This window comes from Poromitra crassiceps (assembly GCF_964638095.1).
Source record: "Poromitra crassiceps genome assembly, chromosome: 13".
Classification (NCBI taxonomy): Eukaryota; Metazoa; Chordata; class Actinopteri; order Beryciformes; family Melamphaidae; genus Poromitra; species Poromitra crassiceps.
In genome coordinates, this window is record NC_139644.1 from 26,216,463 (window position 1) to 26,235,746 (window position 19,284).

The 19,284-nt window shown below is 47.3% G+C and overlaps 1 protein-coding gene across 1 annotated transcript in view; it reads left to right on the forward strand.

Annotated features, from left to right (window-relative positions):
- ppfia3 (PTPRF interacting protein alpha 3) overlaps positions 1-19,284 on the forward strand; it is a gene marked incomplete at its 5' end in the record, with an annotated part of 33,355 nt that overhangs the window by 4,330 nt on the left and 9,741 nt on the right. Inside the window, 20 exons of the mRNA XM_083649790.1 lie at positions 932-1,033; positions 1,825-2,064; positions 2,426-2,485; positions 2,882-3,010; positions 4,235-4,327; positions 5,606-5,658; positions 5,764-5,857; positions 6,076-6,210; positions 7,962-8,045; positions 8,336-8,467; positions 10,542-10,604; positions 10,694-10,773; positions 11,512-11,680; positions 12,229-12,422; positions 14,910-15,138; positions 17,376-17,509; positions 17,605-17,759; positions 17,930-18,029; positions 18,159-18,240; positions 18,965-19,165. Coding sequence (XP_083505916.1) covers positions 932-1,033; positions 1,825-2,064; positions 2,426-2,485; positions 2,882-3,010; positions 4,235-4,327; positions 5,606-5,658; positions 5,764-5,857; positions 6,076-6,210; positions 7,962-8,045; positions 8,336-8,467; positions 10,542-10,604; positions 10,694-10,773; positions 11,512-11,680; positions 12,229-12,422; positions 14,910-15,138; positions 17,376-17,509; positions 17,605-17,759; positions 17,930-18,029; positions 18,159-18,240; positions 18,965-19,165 — 2,529 coding nt within the window. The remainder of the gene's footprint in view (positions 1-931; positions 1,034-1,824; positions 2,065-2,425; positions 2,486-2,881; positions 3,011-4,234; positions 4,328-5,605; positions 5,659-5,763; positions 5,858-6,075; positions 6,211-7,961; positions 8,046-8,335; positions 8,468-10,541; positions 10,605-10,693; positions 10,774-11,511; positions 11,681-12,228; positions 12,423-14,909; positions 15,139-17,375; positions 17,510-17,604; positions 17,760-17,929; positions 18,030-18,158; positions 18,241-18,964; positions 19,166-19,284) is intronic.

A 19,284-nucleotide genomic window follows, 5' to 3' on the forward strand; every position in this document is an offset into this window, starting at 1 on the left:
AATGTTTTATGTTTATATGTGGTATTGCGTCGGTTGTATGTTAGTGAGACGTTCCCAGTCTCAGCTAAAATGTGGGTGCAATTGTGTGTGTGTGTGTGTGTGTGTGTGTGTGTGTGTTTGTTTGTTTGTTTGTTTGTTTGTTTGTTTGTTTGTTTGTGTGTGTGTGTGTGTGTGTGTGTGTGTGTGTGTGTGTGTGTGTGTGTGTGTGTGTGTGTGTCATGCTTCCATGTACGTGTTCAGTGCATGGGAAATGCATGTGTGGGTTTGCCTGTATGCTTGTGTCCTTAGTGTACTTGTTAATTGCTTGTTATGAGTGTTAATGCAATTAAGACTTGTCAATTTGTTTGTCTCTTTGTTAATTTGGACTTTATTGCTTAAAGGAAAATGTTGGTTAAGTATATTTTATTCCTGGGCCTGTTTTGTTGGCTGGTGTTGTATTTCTCTTATTCCTGTCTTCAACTGGCCAAATGTAGACGACATGACGTCGTCAGGTAGAGATATTTCCAGCAGCTACAATGGAGTTTCATAGCAGAACATGTCTGATCTAAAACATCAGTGGTAAATGTCATGTTTTGTTGTCAGTTGTCAATGTCTCGTCTGACAGTAGCCTCAATAGACCAGAATGCAATGCAGCTACAAGACTCACTTTTGCTTGACTGAAAACTCTCTCTCTCACTCTTTCTATGTCTTTCTATTTGTATTGCTCGCTCCACCTACAGTACATATAAAACCCAGCTGCATACAACTATTGCACATCCATTCTCTGGGAGTTGTTGAAAGGCAGGTTGAGGGAAAGTGGGTACAAAAAAAATAAATACTGTATGTTATTTATTGTACGGTGGATGTTTTCTTCAATGTGTGCATCATCTGTACTCCATGACCTCATGCAGCAGCGCTGGCTGGGTAACAGCGCCCCCTTGTGATCCTGCAGGAGTTTGCCGTGCTGACCAAAGAGCTGAACGTGTGCCGGGAGCAGCTGCTGGAGAGAGAGGAGGAGATAGCAGAGCTGAAGGCAGAGAGGAACAACACTCGGGTGACTACCCCTCTTTGTCTGTATCCAAATGTCTGTGTAAGAGTGCTGCATCATGTTCTTGTGTTGACGGATGCTTTGGTTAGATCAGGGGCTTCTCAAAGATATGATGACTGACAGACCGAGGGCCAATTTAGGGACCCAACATTCGATTGGATTGAGAGCCGTCCAAGAACAAATTGAACGCAAAAATTCACAAACAAATATTTTTCTTTAATAGACTATTCTAGACCCAAAGTCTAAAAGTCATGCCAATTGTGAATTATTTGAGGAATGTTTGTTGTGTTTTCTGGAGGAGAAAAACACAGACAGACAGACAGACAGACAGACAGACAGACGCACGCACGCACACACATGCACACGCACACACACACACACACACACACACACACACACACACACACACACACACACACACACACACACACACACACACACACACACCTGCCAACATTAGACTGTAAAAAAAAGAGGGCCGCTTTGAAAATGGTTTTTCCCTCGCCAAATGTTTGCCTAACTTTAGAGCGTTATTTAGCCCCCTTCCTGACAAGCTAGCATGACATGATCCAGAAACAGCCTCTGAAAGACAGCCAACCTATGAAGAATCAGACCAAATAGCATCATGTCACCTAACTCATCGCCGGCCACCAGAAATGTTCCCGAGGCCTACGGGCATATTGGCCTGCGGGCAGCACTTTGAGAACCCCTGGTCTTGTCTGCATTTTCACCCCCCGAGCTGAACCCTAAGAGGCTCTCCTGTCCCTGAGTCTGCGTGTGTTTCTGTGCGTGCCTAGCTGCTGCTGGAGCATCTGGAGTGCCTGGTGTCCCGTCACGAGCGCAGCCTGAGGATGACCGTGGTGAAGAGGCAGTCCCAGTCTCCGGCCGGCGTCTCCAGCGAGGTGGAGGTGCTGAAGGCCCTCAAGTCCCTGTTCGAGCACCACAAGGCGCTGGACGAGAAGGTGCGGGAGCGGCTGCGGGTGGCTTTGGAGCGGGTGACCACCCTGGAGGAGGAACTGCAGACGTCTTCTCAAGAGGTGAGTTTGAACGTCTGCCCGTTCGTCTGGCTCCTGCAGCTTTGCACTGAGTCCTGTTCGTCTGGCTCCTGCATCTTTGCACTGAGTCCTGTTCATCTGACTCCTGCAGCTTTGCACTGAGTCCTGTTCGTCTGGCTCCTGCATCTTTGCACTGAGTCCTGTTCATCTGACTCCTGCATCTTTGCACTGAGTCCTGTTCATCTGACTCCTGCATCTTTGCACTGAGTCCTGTTCATCTGACTCCTGCATCTTTGCACTGAGTCCTGTTCGTCTGGCTCCTGCAGCTTTGCACTGAGTCCTGTTCATTTGGCTCCTGCAGCTTTGCACTGAGTCCTGACCACTCTCCTCCCTGTCCGTTTAGGTGCTGTCTTTAAGGGACCAAATCAAAAGGCGGCAGCAAGGACTAGACAACGGCAAAGAGGTAACGGAACCTACTTCATATTCCGGGTGTGCTGTTCGGGAAATCTTGGCCACACAAATGCAGATGTTAAATTTCATTCAGAGAGTTTCTATTTGATTGTGATACCTTAAAGGGGCATTACATCATCTATTAGGGCTTTTAAGTGCTTCCTTAGCCCTGAGTTAAGTTGTGTTTTAGCCCTGGACTACACTTCACACAGGCATAACCAGAACTTTAGCCCAATGAAAATCCAGTGGGTGGGGCTTGTTCCAAACAGAGTATAGGCCAGAAAGTGAATTTTGAAAGAAATCTCATCAAGTATTTACTATCAGCACACCGCACATACATTGTGTACAGCGACACAAACATTTCACTCATTGCACCTTTAACCCAGTCTTTATTTTACTCTCCACACAGCGGCTTCCCAACGGCCCTTCGTCCATCTTGGACGATGGAGACGTGGACAGGCAGAGAGAGGCGGAGATAGAGCGGCAGAGATCAGAGCTGGGACAGCTGAAAGAGAGACTGGCCCTCATGTGCCGACAGGTACTTGACTGGGGGGTCACTGTTGTGTTCAGGGCATCATGTGCAGACAGGTACTTGACTGGTGGGGGGTCACTGTTGTGTTCAGGGCATCATGTGCAGACTGGTACTTGACTGGTGGGAGTCACTGTTGTGTTCAGTGCATCATGTGCAGACTGGTACCTGACTGGGGGGGTCACTGTTGTGTTCAGGGCATCATGTGCAGACTGGTACTTGACTGGGGGGGTCACTGTTGTGTTCAGTGCATCATGTGCAGACTGGTACTTGACTGGTGGGAGTCACTGTTGTGTTCAGTGCATCATGTGCAGACTGGTACTTGACTGGTGGGAGTCACTGTTGTGTTCAGTGCATCATGTGCAGACTGGTACTTGACTGGTGGGAGTCACTGTTGTGTTCAGGGCATCATGTGCAGACTGGTACCTGACTGGGGGGGTCACTGTTGTGTTCAGTGCATCATGTGTAGACTGGTACTTGACTGGTGGGAGTCACTGTTGTGTTCAGTGCATCATGTGCAGACTGGTACCTGACTGGGGGGGTCACTGTTGTGTTCAGGGCATCATGTGCAGACTGGTACTTGACTGGGGGGGTCACTGTTGTGTTCAGTGCATCATGTGCAGACTGGTACCTGACTGGGGGGGTCACTGTTGTGTTCAGGGCATCATGTGCAGACTGGTACTTGACTGGGGGGGGGTCACTGTTGTGTTCAGTGCATCATGTGCAGACTGGTACTTGACTGGGGGGGGTCACTGTTGTGTTCAGGGCATCATGTGTAGACTGGTACTTGACTGGGGGGGGTCACTGTTGTGTTCAGGGCATCATGTGCAGACTGGTACTTGACTGGTGGGGGTCACTGTTGTGTTCAGGGCATCATGTGCAGACAGGTACTTGACTGGGGGGGGTCACTGTTGTGTTCAGGGCATCATGTGTAGACTGGTACTTGACTGGTGGGGGTCACTGTTGTGTTCAGGGCATCATGTGCAGACTGGTACTTGACTGGGGGCTCACTGTTGTGTTCAGGGCATCATGTGCAGACTGGTACTTGACTGGTGGGGGTCACTGTTGTGTTCAGGGCATCATGTGCAGACTGGTACTTGACTGGGGGGGGTCACTGTTGTGTTCAGGGCATCATGTGTAGACTGGTACTTGACTGGGGGGGGGTCACTGTTGTGTTCAGTGCATCATGTCAACAAAACAAAATATTACAAACTGCGGCTCACTGTTCGGCAGGTCGGGGAGATCGAGGAGCAGCTGACATCGGCCAGGAGGGAGCTGACCAGATCGGAGGAAGCCAACCAGAAACTGCAGCGGGACGTGAAAGAGGTGAGACTCCCTGACCTGATGATCGAAGGAAAAAAACACGCTGCTATCTGGGTCTGTCACAATGGCACAAAGAGTCAATTTTGCTCATATTTGACAGTTTGCTATGGCAACAAAGCCATTTGCCTACTTGGCAGCAATAACTGCTGCTGTACGCACAAGAGTCTCTACTTAGCCTGTAGCCATGGTGACAGTGCCATCAGTCGAGCTGCAGGCGTTTCGGGGTGGTGGTAGCTGACTGAAAGGCATGCGGGGCATTTAGGGGCAAGAGGTAGTCAAGCCAGTTTACGCACCGAACAGGGCTTCAGACTAACTTTTCCACTGGTGGCACCAGTGCTACCAACTTTCTCAGTTGGTCACACCAGCAGATGATTTGGTGTCACCCCCTTTTTTGGTCAGTATGACCTTGCATGCTGATGAATAGTTGTCTTAATTTGTATACTCTAGTTTTGTCGATCTAGACTTGACATTTGCAAAATATTTTAATCTGAACATACTTTCTCTGCCACGAGCAGTGGCTGTCTGGCTGATAAAACAGGTCATCTTCTATTATATATATATATTTTTTGTCATTTTCACCACTGTAAACCGAAACTGGTGCAGAGAGACGGAGTCAGGGTTTGATATAAAAAGGGCTGTGCTCCTACATCAACCCTGAGCACCCCGAGGTTAATAGGAAGCACATCCATTTGAATCCTCCCGGGGGGAAAAGTAACGTAATTGACATTAGGTTAAATGCACGAGCATGTGCAGAAAGAGGCAAGATAAATAAAGTGATCGGAATGAGGGTTTACATGATGAAATGTTATCTATCGACGGGATTATGAAAGGGATATACCACCCCTCTCAAATGGAATGACATTTGATATGGATCGGGCCCCAGTTCATTCTGATTCAGGTGTTTCTGAGAGGCTTTTTTTAGTAATTGATGATGACAGTGCAGGTAGGGAGACTGAGGGAGACCTTTCCCTCCACGCTGTAGGTTCTCCTCGCCTAACTGCTTTACCTCACCTGCTGCTCCTCTCTGCTTCCCACCGCCTCCCCCCTCCCTCTTCCGTCTCGTGGACTTGTGCAATAGCATAAGTGGGTGCTCTTGAAAACTGTCGACAACAACTCTCAACCACTCGTTATCATTCTTAAGATAATAGGAGTTGAACTCCCCTTTGGTCAGCAGCAACTTGCACACTTGACATTTGCACACCCTCTCCTGCTCACTCTGTCTAGTCTCCTTTCCCTTCTTCTATCTCTAAACTTTGGTGTGTGTGCTTTTCCTTCTCCCAGGCGCTCTGTCAGAGGGAAGACATGGAGGAGAGGATCACCACGTTAGAGCGCAGGTTAACGCTTCGTCCACCAACACTCAAACATTTACGCCGTTCAGCTTTTGAATGCTCTCTACTCACAGCCCTGTCTCTCATCTGCCGCTGTGTTCTGGCTTGCAGGTACCTTAGTGCCCAGAGGGAGGCGACGTCTCTCCACGACACAAAAGACAAGCTGGAGAACGAGTTGGCCAGCAAGGACTCTCTCTATAGACAGGTGGGAAAGTCTCTTTGATCCGCGTGTGTGTCCATGTTTCCGCCGCCGGCACCTTGGCCGTATTTCTTTGCTCTCTCACATCCTGTTTCTTTTTCTTCTTCTTCTTCTTCTTCTTCTTCTTCTTCTTCTTCTTCTTCTTCTTCTTCTTCTTCTTCTTCTTCTTCTTCTTCTGCTTCTCCTGCTTCTTCTGCTTCTTTTTCTGCTTCTGCTTCTTCCAGAGCGAGGAGAAGAACCGGCAGCTTCAGGAGCGTCTGGACGATGCCAAGCAGAAGCTGCAGCAGACCCTGCAGAGGGCCGAGACGCTGCCTGAGATAGAGGCTCAGCTCGCCCAGAGAGTGGCAGCACTCAACAAGGTGTGTGTGTGTGTGTGTGTGTGTGTGTGTGTGTGTGTGTGTGTGTGTGTGTGTGTGTGTGTGTGTGTGTGTGTGTGTGTGTGTGTGTGTGTGTGTGTGTGTGTGTGTGTGTGTGTGTGTGTGTGTGTGTGTGTGTGTGTGTGTGCGCGTGCATGCCTGCATGTATATCACCAGTCAGGTGCTTTTTTTCTTTTTTTTCTCTTTATCTGATGGGTTTTAAAGAGTGAAGGGTCATAGGCTGTTCCTGATTGGCCGGTTACATTGTCAACTATGAGGCAGGTCCCTGATTGGTCCGTGCACTTTGTAATTTCTGGAAATCGCTGGGAGTGGGCAAGACTGATCCACAGAATGAAACAGAACATGAGTTCACCTGATCAGGATGGTTTTACCAGAACCGTGTGTGAAGTGTGAGACCGCACAGGGCCTCACACCTCAGGGCCTCACACCTCAGGGCCTCACACCTCAGGGCCTCACACCTCAGGGCCTCACACCTCGGCCTCACACCTCAGGGCCTCACACCTCAGGGCCTCACACCTCAGGGCCTCACACCTCAGGGCCTCACACCTCAGGGCCTCACGCCTCAGGGCCTCACACCTCAGGGCCTCACGCCTCAGGGCCTCACACCTCAGGGCCTCGCGCCTGGCCTGCATGGATTGTATAACGTCTGTCTCTCTCTCTCTCTCACAAACACACACACACTCCCTCTCTCTCTCTCTCCATCTCATCCCTCTGCTGCTTCCGAGGCAAGAACCAGTGACTGAGCAGTGCACATTTAGTTTTGTCTGTGCGCTCTGCAGCTGTGGCTGAGAGGCTATGTGCACAGTGCATGATGATGCTGTAGTATTTTTTCGACCATGAGCATGACACACTGATAAAAACATCACAACAGTTTGGAATACTGAAAGTGCATCGCATGTCAGCCTGAACGTGAAGGAGAGAGGGCCTGCCCCCCCTGCAGCGGGCCTGCCCTCCCTCAACTGAAATGAAAACATCACAATTGGAGTTACAAGGTTTCCACAGAACAACAGCAGCAATGTGCGCATGCATGAGTACATACATGCACAAATGTGCATTTGTGCATAGACGTGATTGTGTGTGATATCGCGTTTGTGTGCACATGTGTGTGTGTGTGGGCGTGCAGGCTGGTGTAGGCATGAGTGTGTGTGTGTGTGTGTGTGTGTGTGTGTGTGTGTGTGTGTGTGTGTGTGTGTGTGTGTGTGTGTGTGTGTGTGAAACGGAACATGAGATATAAAATGCCAGATGGATACCAAACATTTTTATCATGCGGTGGCAGAACTTCATAAGCAAACAATCTTAAGCCGAAAGCCACTATAGGTCACAGAATCAACATCATTCACTCAACACGTCAAGCACGGATTGTTCATGAGCGGCTGATGAATTTGCTGGTTTAGATGTGAACCTCTGTCTTTCCTGTAAACACACTTTAGCCTCCTGCCAAAAATGTGAGCATACACTCTCCTGCCAGCAGCCGTCTAACCTCTTTAATGGCTACACTTACTCCTACATGTTGAGGCGAGATGGCTTCCCTGTGAGCGTAAGATTGATGTCGTGTAAGACCTAAGCAAACAAGTTGCACTGTGATCTGTACAGACACGTAACTAATCGCGAGACTCGGTCAACAAGCGCTATTTCCTTTGTGTTCATTTGTATGTCGGTGTTGCGACATGGTGCGCGTTAACCCCGCGCGCTGTGTGTTGTTAACCCCGTTTGCTTCCTCTCCAATCACTCAGGCAGAGGAGCGGCATGGCAACTTTGAGGAGCGACTGCGACAGATGGAGGCACAACTGGAAGAGAAGAACCAGGAGCTACAGAGAGTGAGTCATGGTCTCTCTCTCACTCTCTCTCTCTCTCTCTCTCTCTCTCTTTCTGTTTTCAACCTCCCCCTCTTTCATACCATTCCTCTGTTGGTCTTTACACAGCACAAAGGCGCACTAATTTTCCAAAACGCGCTGATCGACCGTGCACATTCAGATAGAAATCTTTTTCTCTCGCTCTCAGTCAGCCAGAGTGCTTGTTATTAACTCTCCGCCCACTCTCTCTCTCTCTCTCTCTCTCTCTCTCTCTCTCTCTCTCTCTCTCTCTCTCTCTCTCTCCCCCCCCTCAGGCGAGGCAGAGGGAGAGGATGAACGATGAACACAACAAGCGTCTCTCTGACACGGTGGACAAGCTGCTGTCCGAGTCCAACGAGAGGCTGCAGCTGCATCTGAAGGAGAGGATGGCTGCTCTGGAGGACAGGGTGACCGGCCCGCCGAGACCACACAAACATCAACAACAACATACGCAACAACAACATACGCAACAACATACGCAACAAAACAACAGCTTTTCATTTTGATTAGAAACCACGAAAGCTGCACAAGGCAAGATTCTCATGTCAAATTACAAAGTGGAAAAATTCCCACAAACCCAATTCCCACTAACTGAGCTCCCATAGATTCATCCTGTTTGCCTAAATGAAATTCTGGTGTCGGGTGTGGACACTTGAATCAAACATTAAAGTCCCTGGAAACCAAAATCCACAAAAACGTTCTAACTATGTTATTTAGGGTCTTATGTGAGTAATTGTGTGGCTCAGAAAGTATGAGCCATTACTTTCAACCCAAAGCCTTAAAATCGCCACCTTTCTACAAGGTCTGGATTTCCATTTCCTCATTGAAGAGAGCGGTACGCGCGGTGCTAAAATGCATGATCTTATCACGTCATAAGATTTAATCGAATCACACACACGCATGCACGCACGCGCGCACACACACACACTGACACACACAGTAGCGCTGTGCACTCGCAGCGCAGAGATCTCTTCCTCTCTGTAAACCCTCTCTGTCTGTGGTATGCGTCGAGCAACGCGCGAACACACACACACACACACTCCATCTCTCTTTCCTTCTCTCTCTCTCTCCTCTCTCTCTCCGTTAACGGAGAGAGAGGTCTCCTCCGAGCAGGTCTCCTCCAGCAGGTCTCCTCTGCTGCAGACGCCTACACAGTCCGCGGGAGAAAATACACTCTAAAATCTAATTGATTCTCATGACTGTTGCCATGACTGTCGAACCTAAATTTATATACTTTGCGACGTTCATCATCGTTCAAATTTGGCTGGTGGCTTATTAACATAGGTTCCTGTGATGTGATGAACTCGAAATGCTAAATAATAAAAAATTATTTCTGGTTTCCAGGGACTTTAAGAGTGGTCCGGGTAGTTCAGCGGACCAAACACGAGGGTCGCATTTTTGAGTCCCCATATTACCTCCGGCTTGGTCAGGTGTCCATACAGACACATTGGTCATGTCTGTGGGGGGCAAGCCGGATTAGAGCCCATTCACATACAATCCGTCGCTCGCATTGGCCCCCCCCGCGCTCCATTCATAGTCAATGGGGGTAGTCCGTCAGGCTCCAGCAGTGCATGAAAATGCATGAAAAACACGCAGTGGTCGTACGGCGAGAGAGCTCGGGGCGATCCAACTTTTGGGGGATGCAGCCCTACGTCACGCTCCGCTGGCCAAACTAGACACCACACACACACACACACACACACACACACACAGGCACAGCTCTGCTGTTTCACTCGTCTTCTCTTCTCTTCTCTCTCAAAAAATTGCAGCTGTATATATCTGTTCTCTTCACAATAAAAATCCTCCGGTTAGTTTGTCAATGAAAGCCTGCCTGCCTCAACACTCATCTTTTCCTGGTTCGGGGGGAGAAGGCAGAAAGGGGGTAGTGAAGTGAGATCTGCCCACCCCGACGGACTACAGTCGGACTATAATACATTGCGATGGATTGTGTGTGAATTCGGCCTTAAGGGTATGTGTCCTGGTGGCTGCACTAGTGCCTCCTCTGGTCGGTCGGGGCACCTGATTGGTGGAGTGTGTGTGGGGGGGGGGGGGGAATAGCGTGATCCTCCCACGCGCTACGTCCTGCTGGCGAAACCCCTCGCTGTCAAGTGAAAAGAGGCGGCTGGCGACGTATCGGAGGAAGCATGTGCTCGTCTCCGAGTGTCAAGAGTGAAATCCAAACTGTCCTAAATAGCAGTGAGCAGAAAAAGCTGGACTCACCGTGAGATAGTTTCCTCTCTCGTCTCTTTAGTATCTTTGGTATAAAGAATCACACACAGTATCACAAACATAACCTGTGTGCAGTTTACTGACAACACGTTACAGGATTACTGGGTGTTGAAGTTACCTCTGGATGCCATTTGGAGACAGCAGCCCCGTTAATAACCGTGCTGTTAACCACACGATCCAGGACATTGTACACTGTGATCTAAATTGTTGTTGTTTTATAGTAATACATTTTTCTCATCCTCCCCCCTCCAGAATGCACTATCCGAGGAACTGTCTAACATGAAGAAACTCCAGGACGATCTGCTGGCAAACAAGGTGACCACGCCCGCGCGCTTCATTCTTAGCTGAAGACCTTTGACATAATGTTTCTGCTTTCACCAACTCCGTCTCTTCCCCCCTCTCAGGACCAGCTGATAGCAGAGCTGGAGCGGATTCAGCTGGAGTTAGATCAGCTGAGAGCCAGGCCCGGGGGCTCTTATTCCAGGTCGGTCCCCATTTACACATCAACACCGCGGGGAGAGTTTGAGATTTGTTTCAGACATTATGGATAAATCACTCAATGATGGAGGCGCTTAACACCGTCAGCACTCCCATGACTGAAACCATGTTGAGCTTTATGCTCATTGACTGATTGTGCAATGCACATACTGTACATGCACTCTCATCTGCATGTCTAGACACTTTCTGTGCATTTCATGGCCTTCAGGAGAACTCTGAATGTGATGCACAACTGTCACATCCTCCTCCATACTGTATGATGTCAATTGACTTAATTGTTTTCTCATTTTAGTACTGTTCACGTGTTATATAATGCCTACATCTACATCTTTTTTTGTTTTTGTTTTTGTTTGCCTCAGTATGTTTCGCCTGCGAATAATTTTGCACAACCACATAATGCATGACTTTTGTAATCATTTTTATTCTCGCTTTCTACCTGCTCCTGACGAGCCGTTAGTGCTTTGCGTGGCTGCAGACGGCATCGGTGTGTGAATGTGAATGTAGCCAATAGCCATGACTGTAAAGAAGCGCTTACCAGTCTACAGAGCTCCGACTGGCCAAAAGTTCTATATGAATCCAGTCCATTTACATTGTAGTGTTGAAAGTATGTTGCCCTCCATTTGCTCTATTCTATTTTTCTTTGATGTACTCAATTTCCCCCACAGGGATAATTATAGTTGGCTCTTCATCTCACGACACCTTATCTGTGTCTGTGTCTCTGTAGTCGCTCTCTCCCAGGCAGCGCTCTGGAGTTGAGGTATTCCCACGGAGGCGGGTCGCTCCCGACAGGCTCCACCACTCACCTGGATCACTATGGCAACGCTTCCAGCGTGGGCGTGGTGCGGCGGAGTCACCGGGCCCGCTGGAGCTCCGCCCGGGAAGACTCCACCAAGGTGAAAATCTAACATCCCCATGGTTGGGTTTCTTACTCCAAAAACGGACTCATTACATTAATCATTACTCGAGTCACGACTCATGTAACTAAATCTAAATCTTATTACTTTACTTATTACTAACGAGGAGCCGTGATTCCTGACACTACACTTTGTGACATTACTTTTCCATTACACCAGTGGTTCTCAAAAGTTTTCACATCAAACTGACACAAATTAGGACACGGGTCCTAGTTATGGATGGAATTATAGTCAAAATAAATGATTCCCCTGAACCCCTCCTGATGAACCCCCTCAATGACCCCTGGCTGTCCCCTGACCCCACTTTGAGAACCACTGCATTACACCATCAAACTTATTTTTTTGATGCGTACCTACTGTATATTATTACTTGAATGTAATAATTTGTTATACTACCCGTTAACCACCATGTTAACCACCCAATACTGATCATCTGGATTTCTAAAATTAGTTCCTCCCCCCTAGGAACAATCAGATCAAATGATGATTGTCTGATATATTTTGTCTTTCTTGCTGGCTCTGTGTAGTACCCAGACTGGGAGAGCGGGGCTCTGCTGGTGAGCGGGTTGGATGCGGGTGTGGAGGTGGCCTGCTCTGACGACGAGGAGGACAGGGACACGCTGTTTGGCTCGGAGCTGCTGTCCCCCAGTGGACAGACGGACGTCCAGACGCTGGCCATCATGCTGCAGGAACAGCTGGAGGCCATCAATAAGGAGATTAAGTAAGGAAGGGCAGTGGAGTGTGGGGCTGGGTGGAGGGAGGGAGGGGTACAGGGGTAAGTGAGACAAACAGATCTCAGCTGCGCAGTCAAGGTGAGGCGCTCGGCATACTTTGGCCTCAGTGACTCCAAACCTGATCTTTTACTTTTTTTAATGTTATAATACAGAACAAAGCATACTTTGAATTCAAACTAATGCAAATCGCACCAGGGGAGCATTCAAGCCTAGTCTTCTGTCTGACTCATACTCTGGTGACCTTTGTCTAATAATTTATCACATCCATTACAAAAAATACCTATATTCACATTCACATTCACTGTAATAGCCACAGTAAGTATTCAGATTACATACGAGGAATTTGACTTGGTGCAAGTATGCAGCGTAGCAGTCACATCAATAGTAGAAGACAAAAACAATATAGAAAGACATTCACAAAACATTGAAAGTGCAGTCCTTTAAAGTGTCGTATGATGGGGGGGTGAGAAAGGATCGGGCCTTTCGGGCCTCATTGATAGAGGCGGATTGTAGTTGGGAAGAAGTCTTTCTTGTGATGAGAGGTTTTATTTTGAGTATTATTGGTAGATATGCCTATCTATAATGAGCGCTGCATTTTGGATATGTCCGATTGCACACGGAGAATACCAGCAGCATGCTCTCATATTATGGCATTTGCGCAAATTAATTAAACGGAATGAAAGAGGGGAATCTGATTGGTTGTGTGGATCTAACGCCCCGACCATTTCTGTGAATAATTCCACCAGTAAGCCCAGCCCATTTCACCTTTGCGCCCCCGCAAACTGCTTCATGCAAACTGCTTCATGCAAACTGCTAGATACAAACTGCTAGATGCAAACTGCTTGATGCAAACTGCTAGATGCAAACTGCTAGATGCAAACTGCTACATGTAGATGCAAACTGCTAGATGCAAACTGCTTCATGCAAACTGCTAGATGCAAACTGCTACATGTAGATGCAAACTGCTACATGTAGATGCAAACTGCTAGATGCAAACTGCTTCATGCAAACTGCTAGATGCAAACTGCTTGATGCAAACTGCTAGATGCAAACTGCTTCATGCAAACTGCTTGATGCAAACTGCTAGATGCAAACTGCTAGATGCAAACTGCTACATGTAGATGCAAACTGCTAGATGCAAACTGCTAGATGCAAACTGCTTCATGCAAACTGCTACATGTAGATGCAAACTGCTTCATGCAAACTGCTTCATGCAAACTGCTAGATACAAACTGCTAGATGCAAACTGCTTGATGCAAACTGCTAGATGCAAACTGCTAGATGCAAACTGCTAGATGCAAACTGCTAGATGCAAACTGCTAGATACAAACTGCTACATGTAGATGCAAACTGCTAGATGCAAACTGCTAGATGCAAACTGCTAGATGCAAACTGCTAGATGCAAACTGCTTGATGCAAACTGCTAGATGCAAACTGCTAGATGCAAACTGCTAGATGCAAACTGCTAGATGCAAACTGCTAGATGCAAACTGCTACATGTAGATGCAAACTGCTAGATGCAAACTGCTAGATGCAAACTGCTAGATGCAAACTGCTAGATGCAAACTGCTAGATGCAAACTGCTAGATACAAACTGCTACATGTAGATGCAAACTGCTAGATGCAAACTGCTAGATGCAAACTGCTAGATGCAAACTGCTAGATGCAAACTGCTACATGTAGATGCAAACTGCTACATGTAGATGCAAACTGCTAGATGCAAACTGCTAGATGCAAACTGCTAGATACAAACTGCTACATGTAGATGCAAACTGCTAGATGCAAACTGCTAGATGCAAACTGCTAGATGCAAACTGCTAGATGCAAACTGCTAGATGCAAACTGCTAGATGCAAACTGCTACATGTAGATGCAAACTGCTAGATGCAAACTGCTAGATGCAAACTGCTAGATGCAAACTGCTAGATGCAAACTGCTACATGTAGATGCAAACTGCTAGATGCAAACTGCTAGATGCAAACTGCTACATGTAGATGCAAACTGCTAGATGCAAACTGCTAGATGCAAACTGCTAGATGCAAACTGCTACATGTAGATGCAAACTGCTAGATGCAAACTGCTACATGTAGATGCAAACTGCTAGATGCAAACTGCTAGATGCGCATTGCGGAGAATAAATAGCACAACGACTTGGGCACGCCTCCAGATGCACTAATGCCCAGCGCTAATTGCCCAGTTCCACCACTGCACCGAAATGTGTGAGATATGGGCCTAGATTTGCTAAAAGCTTTAAAAAAAAGAAAGAAAGAAGACGGGTTAGTAATTCACACTCAGTAATAAGTGAGTTGATTTTGGCTGATTGTCATTTGCATGTTAAAGAGTTTCCATTTATCCTATAATCTTCTATGGCTTAGTATTGAATGAACTGCATATCGCTGAGTATCTTTGCATCCAGTTAAGGCACAACCCCCAATGAGTCTCCCTTACACTCTTGCTCCCCCGTCTCCAACCCAGACTGATCCAGGAAGAGAAGGAGAACACGGAGCTGCGGGCCGAGGAGATGGAGAGCCGACTCAGCAGCGTGGCCCTGGAGCCTCCCTCCTCCCTGGGGAGAGACGGCACGGGACGCGGCTTCATCCCCTCCTCCATCACCTCCTCCACCCTGGCCTCCCCCTCCCCCCCCAGCTCTGGACACTCCACCCCTCGCCTGCCCCACTCCCCCGCCCGCGACACCGACAGACAGGTACGGTCCGCTCCCGTGGCCACATATGCTTTAGTGTGTTTGGATCTCACCAACACACCTCAGTGTTCACATGCCCGTTTTTACATCAACAGCTTGTCCTCCAGACAGTGAGTCATATACAAAGAAACTATCAAGCTTGCAGACAGAGTCAAGAAGCTCAGTTACTGTTCAGCTAATAAGGACAAGTGCACCATTTAAACGACTTTGAACGTGGTTCGACGGTTGGTTCCAGCATCTCAGAGACAAGCGCTCTGCTGGGATTTTCTGCCTAGAAGGCTACTGTAAAAAGTCTACTCTTGCCTTCTATCATTATCGTAAATCCAAATTTCTGGATTCCAACACCCCAAAAGAACTACTAGCATCAGCACTTATTCAATGTCATTATGACTATTCCTGCTCGTTTTGGTATTCTAGTTTAACAAAAATACTAAAACAAAATTATAAATATCCCAAAACAAACTAATCAGGTTGTTTGTTCTAAATTTACGGCCGAGAACTCAATTATCATCTGAACAGTTTTGCCCTTTAATCAACAAGTTAATCAACTCAAATTAAATCATGTCTACAGAGTGCTTGATGCAAAGCTCCTAAAGTACCTTTCCCACCATTTGCAGAATAAAAACTGGTACAATACTTGTTCTAGTCAGCTCTCTTTAGATATACCATGTCATGGTATGTATTCATGGCCAAAATTATTTGATATAGTCTGGTGCTAAATTGTGGAATAGTTTACCTGTGAGCAGCAATGAGCATACACGCACTAGTCAAGCATGTACGCACTAGTCAAGTAAGGTGAAAGACTTGTCTGCTTTACCGCGTCTGCTTTACCCTGTGGTGGGGTTGCAGGGTATGATCGCGAAGATCATATCGCGAAGATCACCATATCATATGGTGGTCCATATGATATGGTGGCCCTTATGTGCCTTTTGTTTTTGTTTTTGGGTGGGGGGGGATTTGTGTAGGGCCTCGCCCCACTCCTGGCAGCGTCTCCAGGGTGAGAGGTGTGGCGGGTACCATGCCCTGCCACACCCGGGCGACCGCCCTGTGTGGCAGTGGCCGGTGGTTGTTTCAGGCATGTGGCCATGTCGCAAATATGTGTACTGTGTACTCTTGTATGTGATTTTGTCCCTGCATCTGTCTGTATATATTTTCACTTGAATGTCTTGTTTTGCACAAGTATGTATCAATTTATTGCTGCTATTCACTGTGTATCTCTGTGTGTTTTTCATGTACTGAATATGTGATTTTGCCAAATAAATCAGATCGAAATCAAATCAAACACCACAGTGTCTAGAATCTACCGAGGATTTACCGAGTCCTGAAAGTGAAAATGCCTCATTGATGATGGAGGTCAGAGGAGACTTGTTCAAGCTAACAGGTGGCGCACAAGTCTACAAATAACAGCTCAGCGCAGCAGTGATGTGCAGAAGGGAATCTCAGATTACACAACTGGACGATCCTCGAAGCAGACGGGCTACAGCAGCGACAGTAATATCATGGACAGTAATCATGACCGGTCCGATCATGATTACCGTCATGCGTACATTTGACTTTTGGGTTAGTGTCTAGTCAGGGATATCCTAAACACAAATATATCAGTCATTGTCAGAGATTATGGAGCAATGTGTTTTCACAGCACCCCAAGTTTCAGACCTAGTCATTTCAATGTACAAATGTGTGACTTTAACTTTGAAATGATCTAAATTGATACAGTAAAACAAAGAAAAAGATTTAGAGTTATTATGTAGTCAGACTTGTCCTGATCTCAAATGGTCATTGTCAGAACTTATGGAGCAATGGTTTTTACAGCGACCCCAAGTTTGAAAAAGGAAGTCATTTGAAGGTACAAATGTGGGACTTTAACATTGAAATTCTCTAAAATGATACAGTAAAATTTTATTTTTTATTTTGAGTTAGTATGCGGTTCAGGTTGTCCTCAACTATATCAGGCCTTTGGGGGGGGTGGCTAAAACCTCTTTGGGGATGCAAAAATCCTCTACGCAGGAAAAACCCTGGGATGAGTGTAAATGCGCCACTGCAACTTCTGCAGAACTGCATGATGCTATCAGCATAGATCAAGAAGGTGTCCAGCACATTGTTGAATCCAGATCTAAAAAAATTCAGGCTGTTGTGCAGCCAAAAGCTACTAGATACCTACTGAAGTGGATACTGTCTGCATATTATGTGCTTGTAGATTTTAATGCTCTTACTCAAAAGGTTTAATTTCCCTCTTTCAGAACAACAAAGACGACGATCGGTCCCTTGCCCTGCTCGACTCTACGCCTCCTCCCACTCCTCGCGCGCTGCGGCTGGATAGGATGACCCTGACCCACCCGGGAGCGATGCTCGATGACCCCCGGGAGTTTCGCAGGTAAGGCAGCCGGGCGCCGGATAATAAACGCCATGCTTGTGGGTGCGTAGGTGTTTAGTCTCTTTCTCATCATGCTCACTCTTGTCTCCTCCCAGTCTCTCAGCAGATGGTAGCAGCTCCAACAGCAGCCAGGATTCTCTCCACAAGTCCAGTAAGAAGAAAAGCATCAAGTCTTCCATCGGTCGGCTTTTTGGAAAGAAGGAGAAGGGACGGATGGGCCAGCCTGGGCGGGATGGATCCGGTTCTCTCGGTAAACAGATGGAGGATAAGAGGAGGATATCATTACATCATTAATCCACATCGCCATTATTTTGGTGTAAATGTGTTTGAGCAGCTGTGGCTTTGTTTGAGGCCCAGTGGGTTTTAGGTATGCATAATTCTAGTCCTTATGATCTTTGACCTTGTGGTGTCTCCCCCTAGCTTCTACACCTTCTGAAGAACTGGCCTCTGGAGACCCTATGGGGATGAACAAGACCGGGACTCTGGGACCAGCGGATAAAGACCGCCGCAGCAAGAAGAAGTGAGTGTCAGGGGATGATATCGCCCTTTTAGTTTCCCTTTGGTTTTTAGATTAACATTTTCTTCACCTTCTCCCTCTAGAATAGCACCAAATAAGACTCTGTAACTCTGCTCTTCTGCTTCCGACCAGGCACGAGCTGCTGGAGGAAGCCTGTCGCCAAGGTCTGCCCTTTGCATCCTGGGATGGCCCCACTGTGGTCTCGTGGTTGGAGGTACTGTACAGCACTGTGGTCTCGTGGTTGGAGGTACTGTACAGCACTGTGGTCTCCTGGTTGGAGGTACTGTACAGCACTGTGGTCTCCTGGTTGGACGTACTGTACAGCACTGTGGTCTCCTGGTTGGACGTACTGTACAGCCACAGAAAAATAACAAGATCAGATCAGAGAAGTCTGAGCAAGATATTAACTAGCTGAAGAAACAAAACTTCATTCTGATTATATTTTTTTTATCCTTTAATGTAATCAGGAGTCCTGGTCAACATGCGCAGCGAAATGAGATAAAAAAAGGGCTTCATATAAAAACACAGACGGGGAGAGGAACACCACAAAAACATACCGAAACACAACAACAGGCACAAAACATACAGGGATCACAGGCTACAAAGAATCATGGAAAATAATGGCACATGTTAAAAGCAATGACATTGTTCTGTAAGAACAGATTTTAAAATATTTTTAAACATGTCAAGAGAGGGTAGAGATTCCAAGTTAAGTATGCCTTGCAGCTCATTCCAAGCTTGCGGGGCATGAAAGGAAAAGGCAGCTCTGTTCAGGGTGGTTGGGACCACGAGGAGACTTTTCACTGATGTTCTAGTGTTTTAACTACTGTGGCGATATGTCAGCAAACTACATATGTACTGCAGTGATTTACCCAAACATGATTGTTGTTGTTGTTTTGTTAGTTTTTTTGCTTCATCTTTCATCTATTTCCTCCCAGTTGTGGGTGGGGATGCCGGCCTGGTACGTGGCAGCCTGTCGCGCCAACGTGAAGAGCGGCGCGATCATGGCCAACCTGTCGGACACAGAGATCCAGAGGGAGATCGGCATCAGTAACCCGCTGCACCGCCTCAAACTCCGGCTGGCCATCCAGGAGATGGTGTCCCTCACCAGCCCCTCTGCCCCGGCCAGCACTCGCTCTGTGAGGCTCCTGACTTACTACACCTGCTATACCTTGTGGCCCGCCGCACACAGTCAACTTATTAACTTGATGGACAGGACAAAACGAAGGATTATGACCACAAATGTGATGATATGTTG